At 42.3% G+C, this 15507-nt stretch overlaps 1 protein-coding gene across 6 annotated transcripts in view; it reads left to right on the plus strand.

Annotated features, from left to right (window-relative positions):
- FLNB (filamin B) overlaps positions 1–15507 on the plus strand; it is a 139181-nt gene that overhangs the window by 47731 nt on the left and 75943 nt on the right. For all 6 annotated transcript variants that reach the window (XM_054595247.1, XM_054595248.1, XM_054595249.1 and 3 more), the window contains exons 2-4: positions 3609–3857; positions 7264–7361; positions 10244–10391. In XM_054595247.1, coding sequence (XP_054451222.1) covers positions 3609–3857; positions 7264–7361; positions 10244–10391 — 495 coding nt within the window. The remainder of the gene's footprint in view (positions 1–3608; positions 3858–7263; positions 7362–10243; positions 10392–15507) is intronic.

The raw sequence follows: 15507 nt of genomic DNA on the forward strand, positions 1-15507 counted from the left end.
GGGCAGCGTGAAGCCAGGAAGTCGAGGAGGAGCCAGGCCTGGTCCATGTGGGCTGCTCTTTGTACCATATTCTCTTTCAGGAAGGTCTGATAAATTATCAGTAGTTCATTCCTGGGAGACTCTTGGTTCCTCTTTGGTGACCTCAGGCTATGCTGGTCTCCTGAACTGCCCAGCCCAGGTGTGTTCCCTGTGCACCTACCTCCCTTACATGTCCTGGGTTCACATGTCCTTACATGTTTAGTGTTGGTTGGGGCTCAGCCTTGCCTTGGAACCAGAGAGCAGGGACCTCAAAGTCTCATGACCTATAAATAGCTTGGCTCATAAAAGTGACATACTGAACATTTCATCCTGTTAATTCACAAGATACTTTCTTTCCTTTTGTGTTTTGGTTGCACACAACACTGGATTATAGCTTCTAGGCTTCTAGTTCTAGGAAAGAGCGTTTGGCACATGGCAGTGACTTAGATGTGAGGTGAGTGAAGTAAGCAGGGGGAGGCAACATTAAGTGCCTACTGAGTGCCAGGTGTTCTCTAACCCACCTATCCTTACAGGAACCCTGTGAAGTGTTGACTGTGATCATTTCCACTGGGTAGATGAGGACAAATAAAGCTCAGAGAGGGTGGACAGATTGTTCAAAGTGAGATATCTAGTTAAGCTGCTGGTTCTAGAACCTGCGCTTGAAAACAGCCCAGCCACTTCCTGTCAGCAGGAAGCAGATGAGAGGGCAGGGAGCAGAGCCCGTCGCAGTCCATTCCCCAGATGGCCAAGCCGTGGTGCAGAACGTGGTGGGTGAATTGTCCCCAGGTACACCAGAAGGAGGTTTTCTGAAACCTCTCTTTGATTCCTGCAGACTCATGTGGCAGTTTCTTACCCAATAAACCAGCTGCACTGTGGCCGTTGTGGAAGCATGACCTGCTATCCTTACCCAGGAGACAAAAATGGGGAACGGAGTCTACTCGGGCTTATCCTCTCAGCCCCGCAACCCTCCCACCCTGGCAACAGCCAGGAGAGAGGGTCGGCACAGTGCACGTAGTAGGTGCACCAATGGTTGTGTGGATCCGACGCCCTGACATGAAGAGAGCAGATGAAAGATCACCATGCCCTTACCTCGGGGGAACGTGTCCACACAGGCAGGGTTTCAGGAGGCTTCTGAAGGTGGCCTAAAAATAGTTGGTTTCCACCCCCATAATGCTCCCATTCCAGAATTTTGCTAAACAGAGCCTGAAGAACTGATGTGCTGGAATGACGTGAAAACATTCCATCCTAGAATTTGCAGTAGCTCAAGTTAACTTTCTTGCTAGTAAAAAAAGAAAAAAAAAAAGCTTCTGCCCTCACTTCTAAGCAATGCTGGATAATTTTAAGTACTTCCAGAAGGTGGATGTGGTTTGAGGGTCAGTGTTGTCCAGAGCCAGGACCAGTTATGTGGGGATTGCGATTGGTTGTGATCTGGGGAGGAGAAACTTATGGCCAGGTTCCAACCCACTGTCAATCTAAGCAGATTCTAGGAGGATGGGTGGGCGTGTCAGCGTTGGCTTACTGTGTTCCTGAAAGAGGCTCTCACTAACTCTCCTGCAGAGCAGCTTCTGGCTGACCCGCTCCACGTTTACACCCCACATAAACATCACAGAGCACACTCGGGTCCGGAAATTCTGTGATCTGCTGTGATGGTCAGGCATCGGCACCATGATGCTGTGTAGCATTTCATTTTCAGGGTGTTGGGAGTCTCCTATTTCATGTGGGTGGGGATGGGGGAGGCCTTTTGGGCAAGTCGCCATCTTTTTATTGTTCCAAGAGTTCAGTGAAGCATGTGAACCTTTCCCTGTCAAAATCAGTTTTGGAATGAGGATTGCAGTCCCTCTAGCTTCTTAGAATAGCAGAACGAAAGTATCATTTGTCCCAGTGAGACCTTAATGGGGGCTTTCCTGTTTGGACACCCACCTTGAGTTCATTGGAAACAGAAGTTTTGGGCATTGTATTTTTCATAAATTTGGCTCAGACTTTAACTGGGTCATATTTCCCCTGAAATCTTTTTGAAAAAGATTCATGTCTCGTTCCTTTAGACCAGCATGTTATAAGCTGGGTAAAGACAGAGCTAACTGGTTTCATGTTTTGATTTATGAAAGAAATCTGCAAGTTTGCATTTGAAAAATAATGCACAGCTCAGGGAAGTTTGAGCTTTGCAGGCCGATGTCTGTGGCCGAATGAGACTTTGGCCTGTTGACTTCCTGCCTGGTGCAAGACCAGGCCCCACCTGGACACCCCTGTTACCATAACATCAGCAAGCACACACCCTCCCCCGTAATTCCTGCTGCTCTCCCTATGGCTTGAAAAACTGTCATAAAAAAATGTATGACCTGGAATTTCTTAGGATCAGTTGGTAGCACTTCAAAGACAACCTAGTAATAGGACATCTAATCTGAAAAATTCAGTCATGGTCAAGGACTGCCTGCTGGAGAAATATATGCTCTGGTGGGATGAATTCCTTGGATGTTCAAGTTCTGTGCAGAGCTTTATGCAGATCATTGCAGCTTTATTGACCACAGGACCTCAGAAGCAGATTCATGTGCAGCTGTACAGGGCCCTGTGCTTGCTTTAATGCTCTGCTGTTGCTGTCTTGAAATTCTTAATGCTTTTTGGACAAGGGCTCTTTCATTTTCATTTGTCACTGGGCTCATGAGTTAATGTAGACAGATCTGTGTTAGAGCTATTATTTACACAATTTATTACATAGAATAACACTGGGCACCATAATTTTGAATGAGGATTGCTCGACTTTAATTTGTGTTACCAACAATTCATGATTATCTTTACTTATCTAGTTTTACATGATCAAGTTTCATTATGACTGAGTCTGCAACCATGAAATTACCTTTGGTTTCTGTGGTTTTGGGTGTGGCCTTTTAAGAGGGCTTTTTCTTATGAGTGGACATAACAATAAAAAGGTTAATTAAAAAAAGAAAAGCAAACCGTCCTTTCAGTTTTGAGTGGCATGCCTTGTCAGCATGCGGGTATATTTTTCATGTGGTTGTAATTAGGTTTCATTTTAAGTTCAGTTTGGTGTGTTTAACCAACATCCAGGTGGCTTGTGGCAGATGGGTGGGAAGGTAGGACAGAGAGGGAGCTCCACGTGGAAGAAGGTTCATTTTCCTCCCCAGCAGGTGCTCGCAGTCAAGGATAGAACAGGGTAGGCTGAGGAGTGAATGGTCCTTGTCTCTTGGGAATGAAGGGCCACCAACCATCAGAACTGGCCATTGAAGGATGAGCCAGGGTTTGCCCTGCAAGGGGATGGGGTGAAGGGTCTTCCCCTGAAAGAGAATACAGAACACTTAAATTAAAAAAATGTTTTTATTATGAAAAATTTCAAACATACACAAAAGTAGAAATGATAGTATAATGCTTTCCCATGTACCATTGCCATCAGTTTACAACATTTTGGAATCTTACTTTACTGATGCTAATCCTCAAGCATTTTGAACAAAATTCCAGCATTGCATCTTTCACTCTTAAGTAGTTCATTATGCTTCTCTAAGAGATGAGGACTTTTTCATGAAGAGCATGAGTCACTCTCATGCAACCAAGAATGACCAAGCCTGTGCCTCTCTCCCCAGATAGCAAAGCCATCGTGGATGGGAACCTGAAGCTCATCCTGGGCTTGGTGTGGACACTGATCCTGCATTATTCCATCTCCATGCCCGTGTGGGAGGATGAAGGGGATGATGATGCCAAGAAGCAGACGCCAAAGCAGAGGCTGCTGGGGTGGATTCAGAACAAGATCCCCTATCTGCCCATCACCAACTTTAACCAGAACTGGCAAGACGGCAAAGCCCTGGGTGCCCTGGTGGACAGCTGTGCCCCAGGTAAGTGCCCATGGCTGCCTAAGCTATCACTTTGGGAAGGGGGGATGTGGGACCTGAATCTCTTGGTTTTCATTGGGAAAGCTAGGTTTGCTCAGATTGGTGTACTTCTCCTGGTTTTAGCTCATCGTAAGATAGTGAAAGGAACTAAAAATGTCTCCATTTACCTTTCCATTGACAGGTCTTATAGGCATTTCCATTTACTTGTTTGAGCATTGATTTCAGTTCTTTACCCAAATTCCTAGTGAAGGCCTTAATGCTTGGAGCAGGCCTTGGGTTTAGCTTCTAGACTCCAAAGTCCTGCTTCTTCCCACAGTTGGTGCCTAGTTTCCCGTAGCCTTTGGCAAAAACATGTGGCCCTGTTGGTGGCTTGGCATGAAAATCAAAAATCTTTCATTGAGTGGAAAGTACCCATTTTTATCGACCACTGGCTTGACTATATATGGCTTTCTTTGCCCTTTCCTCACGGTGCTGCTATGAAATAGGGCTTGGTCAGAGTCCAGTTGGAGCCTTTTCCACCCTTTTCTGAGTGGTGGAGTAGGCCCCAAGGCAGTAATTATCCTCCTGGAGGGATTAGATTGATGGGTAGGGTTTGCTGGGACATACTCAATAGAATAACCAGAACCTGTGTTTATATGTACCTCCCAAAATTGTGTTCAATAAAAAACTCTAATAATCATATTTTCCATTTACTGACTGCTATGTATGTGCTGGGCACATTAATATTTAATAAGCTGGTGGTTCTCAGCATGCTCAAAGCAGAGTTATCTGGTGTCAGCTGGTAGGGGAGGAGGACTGACTCTAAGCCTCATTTCTCCTTGAGAGCCTGTAAGCTGGCCGCATCCAGAAGTAACTCAGCTCAGCAGTGGTTCATTTCCCAGTGCCTTCCTCCTTGCTTCCATCTGGAGATACATTTTAGGATATCTCTTTCCAGTTTAAACTCAGGGATTTTTACTCTAGTCCTTTACTTCTTGTGCTTACAAAGGATTTTAAGATAATTGTAGGTTTGGCCTTAGAGCAAGTGGATTTTTTAAAATACGCAGGATGCTAGCTCAACCATTTTAGATATATCCAGGAATGGGATTGTGATAGTTACTGAACAGCAAGTGAGATCTTGCTGCCTGCCACAACCCTCTAGGCAAAATTCCAAAGGCTGAGGGTTTGGTGAAGGAGGAAAGGAGTCTTTATTCAAAAGCTACACGATTTTAGAATAACAGCTTTCCACATGCATTATTCACTTAAGCCTATCAACTAAGGCTGCAATTTTTAACTCTTGAATTCCAGCTTCAATCACTTTAAGCCTATCAATTAAGACTCAAATCTTTAACTCATGAGTTCCCCCATCATTTCCCCCATTAGTTGTTTTTTAAAAGATTTATTTATTTATGTATGTATTTATCTATTTATTTATTTATAGAGGGGAAAAGAGGAAGAGAAACATTGATGTATGAGAGATGCATCAATTGGTTGTCTTGCATGCTCCCAGCTGGGGACCTGGCCTGCAACCACGGAATGTGCCCTGACCAGGAATTGGACAGGTGACCCTTTGGCTTGCAGGCTGGCACTCAATCCAATGAGCCACGGCAGCCAAGGTCCCCTGTTAGTTTTTAATTATCTTATCTCTATAAGGTTAATTTACAAACTAAAACAACGTAAGATACAAAAGCAACACAATTTTGGAAGAATGGCAGGCTTCTGCCTCAGAGCCCATCCCCTTTAAAACACCCCAAGAAAAATAACCCTGCCACCCACCGTCTGCCAGGCCAGACCAATTTTAGGCTGCACCCAGAATTCCTTCTCCCATTTAAAATACTGTCCTTTGGGAAATGCGAGCAGGTACAGCATGATCATCAGGCATCCTCATGGAAGAGAAAGAGAGCCAGCCTGTGCCTTCCTTATGTTTAAACCTTCTGGCCCATAGTTCTAGAGGAACTCAGCTTCTCAGCCAGTCTGGTCCTATACTGTTTACCATTGCCTCAGGAAACCTCATCTTATGGTCCCTCCCTATTCCTCCCTAGTGATCTGATCAGATCTCTCTGTCTCAGTATTGTGACTTAAAATAAGAACTATATATTTGGAGCTATATTTAAGGAGTAGCTAACCCCCATTTTAATGCAAGAAGATAATGTTGTAAGGACACATTTCAGCTCATTTCATCCCCTTTCCTGGCACTGAGCTCCTAAAATTCTTGGAATTTCCTAAGTGGCAAGAGACATGACGATGATGTCTTTTAACCACACCTGAGTTTATATTAATGAGAGTGGAGGCTGGTTGTGAGGGGAAGGCACTAACTGGAGGATTGGAACTTTCAGCTCTCTCCAGAGAAGGAAGAGGGGCCGAATCCTAATGGCTAGTGATATAATCACTCTTGCTCATGCAATGAGGTTTCCACAAAAATCCCTGGACTCTGGGGTTTAGGGAGTTTCCATATTGGTGAACTCATGGTGGTCCCGAGAGGGTGGTGCCCTCAGAGAGGGCATGGGAGCTCAGCACCCCATCTCCTACTTTGCCCTATGCACCTCTTCCACCTTACTGGTCCTGAGTTGTATCCTTTTACAATAAACTGGTAATCTAGTAAGTAAACTGTTTTCCTGAATTCTGCAAGCCACTCCAGTAAATGATTAAACCTGAGGATGGGGTTGTGGGTTGGTACCTGGTCAGTCAGAAGCCCAGGTGTCAAACTAGACTTATGATTGGTGTCTGAAGTGGAGAGGGGAGTGTGGTCTTGTGGGACTGAGCTGTTAACTCTCGGGATCTAATGCTGTCTCCACGTAGATAGTGTCAGAACTGAGTTTAATTGTAGGATACCCAGCTGGTGTCAACCCCACACATTTGGGACCAGGGTACAGAAGTATAAGTGTGGCAGGTGAAAAAAAAAAAATCTCTCCAGCAAAAAGGCACCAGGCCCAAATGGTTTTACAGGCTTTGTTTGTTCATTTGTTTATTTCATACTATTCAGGAGGGGCTAACCCCCATTTTAATGCAAGAAGATAACATTGGAAGGAGACATCTCAGCTAAGACAGAATAGTCCCATCCTTGCATAGTCATATCCATGACACTTTTTTCCATAAAATATATACAAATGCTCCTTGACTTAGTATAGGGTTATGTCTCAATAAACCTACTGTAAGTTGAAAATATCATAATTCAGAAATGCATTTAATATACTAACCTAGCCTGCCTCAAATGTGTTCAGAACACTTAACCTACGGTTGGACAAAATCCTCTCGCTGCCACAGTCCAGCCATCACAAGGGTATTGTACTGTAAATCTCTAGCCTGGGAAAAGATCAAAACTCAAAATGAGGAGTAGTTTCTACTGCATATGGACTGCTTTTGCAGCATCGTAAAGTCCAAAAATCTCTTCAGTCGGCTAATGCTAACAGTATCTTTTGGGTTATGTTAACAGGTCTGTGCCCAGACTGGGAGTCCTGGGACCCACGAAAGCCCGTGGATAATGCACGAGAAGCCATGCAGCAGGCAGATGACTGGCTGGGAGTCCCACAGGTATTCATCAGCATGCCACGTCCCACAGGGCTGTTGCCACCCTCCAGCTTGTTCTGGAACTGTGTGGGCGCCTCTGGGTCTGGCGGGCAGTCTCACCTCCTTGGCATTAGCCTTCAAATGGGCATGTTCCTACCTTCCTCAGTTTACCCATAATATTAGGTTCTTGTTGACTTAGGTGCTTGTAGATCATCCAAAAATCTTTACTCTTTGTCACATGTGGCAAACTTTCTAGTGTTTCTGCTTCAGAAATTTCAAAAGCTGTATCTGGACACAGAGCTGCAAATGAGGACCCTAATGATTAGGTTGGGCCATACGAAGGTGCCAATATTTAACCACTTTTTAACCTCTCAAAGTTTTTTTAAATTGAATATCTTAGGTGAAAAAAAATCATAAGACTTATGTCATTGTAAAAAAGCATCCAAACCTGTAGAGAATTTTGTGAGTTTATTTGAGTAAAACACCAACAATTGCCAGGAAGCAAAACCTCAGTGAATTGAGGAAATGCTCTGGAAAACGGCAGTTTTGCACCTTATTTTATACATTACAATCAAAAGAGGAGGCATTAGGGGGTTACATAAAATTTGCTGGTGATGAATTAAGGAGGTGGGAGAGAGCAAAATCGGGAAACCTCTGGGGTTGGATAAGAGGGTAACATGATAGAGACATATTTCGTTTACATAGGTGGGTAAAGGATAGTTAGCAGTCAACAATTAACATGATAACAGTAACAACGAAGGGATTTGCGTCTTGCTCTGGTGCAGTGGTTGTACCCCAGAAGTTTGGAAAAAGGAAAATTACTTTGACATTTCAAAAATATGTTATCATAGATGCAAAAAAGACAATGGACAGGCTCAATTAAGGTAAAGATGGATTTTTGTCAGGGAAGATTCTAGCTGAGGGCAATGATTGCCTACCTTGACCTGCATTTATTTAGAAAGTTTTTTTTATTTCAGACCATCTTATGTGGTTACCATGCAGGCCTCCCCTGAGCTTGTCAGGTTTGGTATGTGGTCACTTTTGTCCACATTTAGAACTTTAAAAAAATAACTTAAATCGGGATAACCTACAATTAATGAGAATTGTGGAAGAACTTGTATTGCTCGTAATCCTATCACAGAAACATTCCAAGAGAACTTGGAAATTATGATAAGTCTTAGATACCATCTACAGTAGCCCTTCCAAAGAGTCTAAAAAACGTCTCCCTGACAGTTGACCACCACGACTCCCATGTTCAAAGCCCTAGTCAAGAAAACTTGTGGGTAGCCAGTGCCATGGGATGGGTCACCTCACCACAGGCTCCATTAAGGTCTAAGTTGGCATTCAGAACTCAGTTCAGCATATTTTGTAACAGGATCCCTTGGCAGGCAGAAAAACTTGCCTATATTTCTTTGGTTTGGCTTTGGCACAGTGGCTCTGCATCATGGCCCATTTCTTGGCTTTTCCATCCTCAGGAAGTGGTGTGGTATGTTTTTCATCTTTTAAACCTAAAACCGTCTCCTTCTGACGTTCATGTGATGTTGGCACTGTAAAGTTGTTGAACTGCCTAGAAGAAATGCCAAATCAATGCACATCTCCGTATTGTACAAATCCAAATAACTATTTTGTTGCTGCAGGCTAATGATCAGAATGGTTTTTGGGGGGTGTCTGTGTGTTACCACAGGATGAGGGAAGCTGGGTACATATGTTGTTCATCTGCAGTTGGTTAATCTGGTTCATGAGACAGAGTCTTGTGTTCCTTTCAGTGGTGTACCTCTTGATGGGGCGGGAGGATTTATTGTGCTGTTCAGGGCTGGGTCGGGCAGTAGAACTGAAGCTATGATGCCTTCAGTGAGGCTGCCTGTCCAGCATGGGTTATAAATAACTTGACTAATATTCTTGCTCCTAAGATGAATATCTGTAGAAATTTATCACCTCTCCATTTTTTTAATGGCTCTTAAGGTAGAGACCTGTCTTAGCTCTGGCTGCCATAACAAAATACCATAGATTGGGTGGCTTAAACAGTAGACATTTACTTCTCAATTCTGGGAGATGAAAGTTCAAGATCAAGATGCCAACAGATTTGGGTTTTGGTGAGGGCCCTCTTCCTGGCCTGAGAGAGAGAGAGAGAGAGAGAGAGTAAGGTGGGAGAGTGAATGTACATTCTGGTCTTTCTCACTCTTCTTATAAGGGCACCAATCCTGTCATGGGGGCCCCATCCTCATGATGTCACCTGTACCTGCTTACCTCCTAAAGGCCCCGCTTCCTAATGCCATCACATTAGAGGTGAGGGCTTCAACATGTGGATTTTGGGAGAAGACAATAAACAAACATTCAGTCTATAAGGCCACATATTAGATATGTCACTGTGTTGTTTTTTTATTTTAGATTATAGACAAAGATTCAGTCTATAAGGCCGCATATTAGATATGTCGCTGTGTTGTCTTTTTATTTTAATTTTTTAATTAGTAGCTGAGTTAACAGAGATGTAGACATTGGCTAGATGAGCAAAGGAAAAAGGCCTGTTTTGTGCGTTTTTTTGTAACATGCTCTAATCTCATAAGTAGTTTTTTCTTCATCCTCCTCATGTGATGTAGCTGATCCCACTGGGAAGTTTGACCAGGGGAGTGAGTGGGTTATTTTTGGGGGTGGAGGGGAAGCATGCGCCTCTGGAAATGACATCCAGAATAGTCTGGAGAGGGTCCTCAGCTTCCAAAGGGAATGGTAACACCTCTAAAAGGTTAAAAAACACTGATCTCGGCATGTCACTTTAAAGTAATTTCACTTAATTGAGAAACTGACTCAATTTTTTTTTATTTGTAGTGTCTAAGAGACTTTTGCAAAACCTTCAGTAGTAGTTGGAAAGTGATGTGTTCGGGCATTCACTTACCATGTCGTTTTTCTAGGTCATCACTCCTGAAGAAATTATTCACCCAGATGTGGATGAGCACTCGGTGATGACTTACCTGTCCCAGTTCCCCAAAGCCAAGCTCAAGCCAGGGGCTCCTCTTAAACCCAAACTCAACCCCAAGAAAGCCAGGGCCTATGGCAAAGGTAAGCACTGGTTGTGATGGATTTGAAGCTTGTCCTCTGGTCTTACAGGTTATAATTGGCTGCAGGAGGAAGGTTCTCATAATTGAGAATGTACAGGCTAAATCCTGGAAGATACTGGAAACTTCCTCTGACAGCGTGGGTTTGTTGTTTTTTTTTAACCTTAAGGTCCATTTGTTTATGATCACCTTTCTGTCTTGTGAATCTAGGCTTTAAGAAACACTGCCAATGTAATGCAGTGGAGACTGATATGTTTGTTGTTTTGTGATTTTAGTGCCCTAACCCTGGTATGAGGAAAGGACTGTTGTTCCCATTTTTCAGACTGGGAATCAGAGGCAGGTCCACTGGGAGGGGGAGAATGGGAGATGGGAGCCTGGGTCTTCTGGCTGATGATTCACTTTTCCTTTGGTTGTGCTTCAGCTGCTCAGGTTTCCAGATGGGGTGGGAGCCATTGATAACCCCTGGCAGACACTTCCTTGCTAAGACATCCTGTTTATGCAGCTGCTGGGAGTGTTCTGCTTAGAACTTTATGTTGGGTTGAAGGCATTTTGAGGCATCAGGTGTTCCTGACTTTAAGCACACTAGTTTTTTTGTTCATTAGTTAGTTTGTTTTCAATTACTGTTCACAGTCAGTGCTATTGCTTATTGGTTTCAGGTGTACATCATAGTGATTAGACAGTCATGCACTTTACAGAGTAGTCCCCCCAATAATTCAAATACCCACCTGGCCCCATACACAGTTATTAAGCACACTAATTTTTTAAAAAGAGAACAATTGTATTCAGTCCAGTATGATTTCTGATAAAGACCAGCACAGTGATATATAACTTATTCCATTTTGTATAGGAGTGCATTGTATTTCTTAATTTTCATAATGACAATCGGGAAAATATTTAGACACACAAAATAACATATATTCTCTTGTGGAATCTACAGTTCTTATCATTCTAATGTAGTAGTTTCCACTTGTCCTTTGTGCATTGCATGTGTGTGTGCATATGTGTGTGTGATTGCTGGAAATATTTGAAAATAAATTTCAGACATGATGACATTTTGTTCTTGAAACATCAGCAAAGCCTGCCCTAGGAGTAGAACATCCTCTTCAGTAGCTACGGTATTCATCATCACACATAACAAAAATTAACAATAACTTCAGATCAACTAACATCCAGTTTTGTTTTCAAATTTATTGTCCTAAAATTCTTTCATCATTTTTATTATTTTACAAACTAAGATCTGATTATGATTTGATGTACTACATTTGTTGTTATTTGTCTTTAGACTCTTTTAATCTAGAATAATTTTTTGCCAACTTTTTTTTTTTTTTGAACGACATTGACTTTCTGAAGAGTCCAAAGCACTTTTCTTGTGGGATGTCTCATACACTCATTCCCTTTGAAGACAGCATGGCAGTAGTTGGTGTGAGCTTAGTCTAAGGATGACCTACAGCCAAGGTAGTGGTTCTGCCCACATGTTATTCTCAACCTCCGTTCCTTCTCACCTGTCTTTTCAGTATGACTTAGACCGGAAGACAGTCTGATTATTCTGGAACAAACTCACATGTCATTTGAGGTCCCTTTGGCAATGACACGGGGTCTGTGCAATCTTTTGTGTTATATAGGGACTGGGGACAGTGTTTGAAGGCCTCCCTCCGCATGGAGTCACTCCAAGGTCAGCACGTCCATGCTTGCTCTAGAAGTGCTTTCTGTAAGCCGTACCGAAGGTGGTGGCTGGAGGGGGAATCTTTGATTTTAAAGGTTATGCTTTATAAATGGCAAAAAAGCTCAAAAAGCCAGATAAATCTTTTGTCAACAAAACTGGTTAAATGGATTGAATGTAATCAAGGCATAAAATGCTTATTTGCAATAACCTTATCACTAGCTCTCCAATTTCCCCATTGTTAATGTGAAACGGTTTTCTTTTATTTCTGTTTTCTAAAAAATGACAACTTGCTATAGTTAAGGAATGTGGCTAGTATTGCTATTTCCTTCAACTGCCTCTTTGTGTTATGTACTTGGGGAGCAAACACCTTTTAAAAATGCATATATATTTATGTATATATAAATATGTGTACATGCTTATATATGTATATATTCTGTGCATTTTTTTCTTGTGGTAAAATAGACATAACATTCACTAATCTAACCATTTTTAAATGTACCGTTCAGTGACATTAAGTACATTCATTGGGTTGTGCAGCCGTCACCACAGTCACCTCCAGACTCGTGTATCTTCCCAGGCCGAACTCGGCGCACCTTAAATAATACTTCCCCATTCCCCTGCCCCTCAGCCCCTGGCAACCACCCGTCTATTTTTTTGTCTCTGAGTTTGCCTGTTCTAAGTACCTCATATAAATATAATTAGGTGGTATTTGTCCCGTCGTGTCTGGCTGCCTTATCATGTTTTCAAGGTTTATCTATGTTGTCACAGATATCAGAATTGCATTGCTTTTTAAAGCAGGATAATATTCAGTTTGTATTTATTACATTTTATTTTTCTACTCTTCCACCAGTGGACATTTGTGTCATTTCCACCTTTTAATTATTGTGAATAATGCGTTGTGAACATAGGTGTACCAAGTATGTTTAATTGCTGCTTTCAATTTTTTGGGTAAATGCCTAGAACTGGAATTGCTAGATCATATGGTGATTTTATGTTTAACTTATTTTTCTCTTTAAGTAGGAAAACAAAATGGTCAGTTTAGGCAAGAGGGTCACACATGAGGCCCCTTGGGCAGGGAGCCTTAAAATATTACTTGTCCCATGGTGAGACAAAGGGCAGGGACAGTTTGCTATCTTTCCTAAGCGGCCACATAGCTTCATTTCTGCCAACTGAACCAAGGAATTGAGAAGGTTTCAGCTTCTAGTTTCTAAAGGGTTGATAGATTTGTTTTATTTTCTCTTCTGGATGTTGAGTAGATTGCTGGTTATCTCTGTTCACTGAGCCCTGACTCGCTTGGTTCCAGTGGGCTGAAGGAGAGAGGGCAGGGCTGAGGTAAACTTGTAGCCACAAACGGATCTTTGTGGTGGGCTTCTTTGTGGGTTTGGGTGGGCTGAAAGCATACATCTATGAATTAAGCGGAAACCCATGTTCTGTGTGAAGCGTTCACTGCACAGCGAGACTTAAACCCTCTTCGATCTGAGTAATAGTGGAGAACGGTTGTCTCTGCATGGTAAGCGCAGCTCCCAGGGCGTTTACAGAGTGTGGGATGTGGTTTGGCCTCCTAGCCAACCATGGTTAGCCAGGGTGCTGGAGAAGCTGCAGAGCTGGTTGTTTCTCTTGGGCTGTTGGAGTCAGATGGAGTGGGTATTTATGAATATATTAAGCGCATGTTTAAGTTAGTTGTTAAATGATGTGATCACTCTGTAAATTTGAAGGAAAAGAAAAACGTAGAAAATAAAAACTGAACGCTTAACTTCCCTCGTGCCATCCCATCCCTTCCTTCACTTTGAGGTGTTCCTTTCCAGCCTCCTTGTTGTGTTCTGTTCTATTCTATTTATAGTTGGAAATGAATTACAACTGTGTATTTTCTTCCATTTGTATTTCTTACCTAACAATGTGTGACTATTATTTTATTATATAATAATATACAAACAATTTTTTTTAACTAAGTTATTTATTGGAGAACTAATACAAATCCAGAGTGTAGTAACAAATGACCTAGTGTTTTTAACAGACCGATGACCAGGAAGAGATGGAGAGAAACTTTGAGATTTAATGTGACTTAAGAGACTTAGCAACTAGTTGTAATTTAAGAATCTTATGTGGATTCTATTTCAAATGACTGTTAAAAGATATTAATGATACTTATAGTTAGAAATTTGAATGCTGACTGAATATTTGATCATATTAAAAATTGTTAATTTTTTCATGGGATATTTTTTGATGCGTATATTCTAAAAATGTCTTTTAGAGATGCATAGTGAAGGTTTATCTGTCCAAAAGGTATGCAGCAATGTAATATGAAAAATAGAGACATTTATTGAAGAAGATACAAGATACAAGACACTTTGTACATAGGACAGTGAGTCTTAGAACCCTTTGAAGTGGGCACTTTGGGACCTCACACAGTTCTCCCAATTGCCATCAGCTGGCCTGTGATATTTTCCTGAATCTCATTGACAGCCTGAAACCTCTTCCCTTTCAAAGGTGACTTGAGTTTTGGGAAAAGCCAGAAGTCATAGGCCACCAAACTTGAGCTCTAGGAAGGCTGAGTCACCTGGGTGATCTGATATTTTGCCAAAAACTCTACATGAGACATGATGCATGAGTGGGCACGTTGTTATGATGAAGCTGCTAATCACCAGTTGCCCATAGCTGTGGCCTTCTGAATCATCCAAACATTTCTATGGAGGAATATTCAAGTTTAATGCAAAATTTGATGCAGATTTGTTGCTCTACTGGATCAGTCATTTTGAATGATGGCTGCATAGTACACATGCTCACTCAATGGTGTCTACTGCCCCTACTGACTAGTGCAGTGAAATTGTCCATGTATGCTCATTCCAGTCCGCACTCCTAGGCTGCCGGATTACATCAATGTCGCACGAACCATTCTCATTAGGTTAACAACAGCAGGACTTTTTCCGGAGAGACCTCTTGTATGAGGACAAAGATTTGTGTCAAAATGCACAGGAAGAAGAAAGTGATGAGAGTGCAGATGTGAAGCAAGACTGGTGGTGAGTTAGTAGTTGTTGAAACTAGGTGATAGGTGCACAGGGATGCATTGTACAGTTAGTTCTCAGTGTCTGTGTAGGTTTGGAATTCTCCATAATAAAATACTTACGAAGAAATAATACTTGAACTTTGGCTTCTGGGAAGGTTGAGTTGAAGTGCTTTTTCCAATTCTTCTCACTAAGTACATCTAAGATTCCTGAGTGTTTTATACAGAACAAATATAAGAAGTTTCTGAAAGAGAATAAGGCAAACTAGCTAGGCACCTGGGCATCCAAGGACTGACACAGTGGTGAGTTCCTTGGTTTTCCTCTTGCCTCATATATCCCAGACTTGGAACTGAAGAAGCTGACAAGCTGGAAATGCCAGTGGGCACAAACACAAAAAGTCCCAAGAAAAGCCTGTTCTTTCTGGCCCAAAGATCAGGAAAGGGCAGCCTAGGTGG

This window comes from Pteronotus mesoamericanus, unplaced genomic scaffold (assembly GCF_021234165.1).
Source record: "Pteronotus mesoamericanus isolate MK-2021 breed Mesoamerican mustached bat unplaced genomic scaffold, CSHL_Meso_final scaffold_54, whole genome shotgun sequence".
NCBI classification, from domain to species: Eukaryota; Metazoa; Chordata; class Mammalia; order Chiroptera; family Mormoopidae; genus Pteronotus; species Pteronotus mesoamericanus.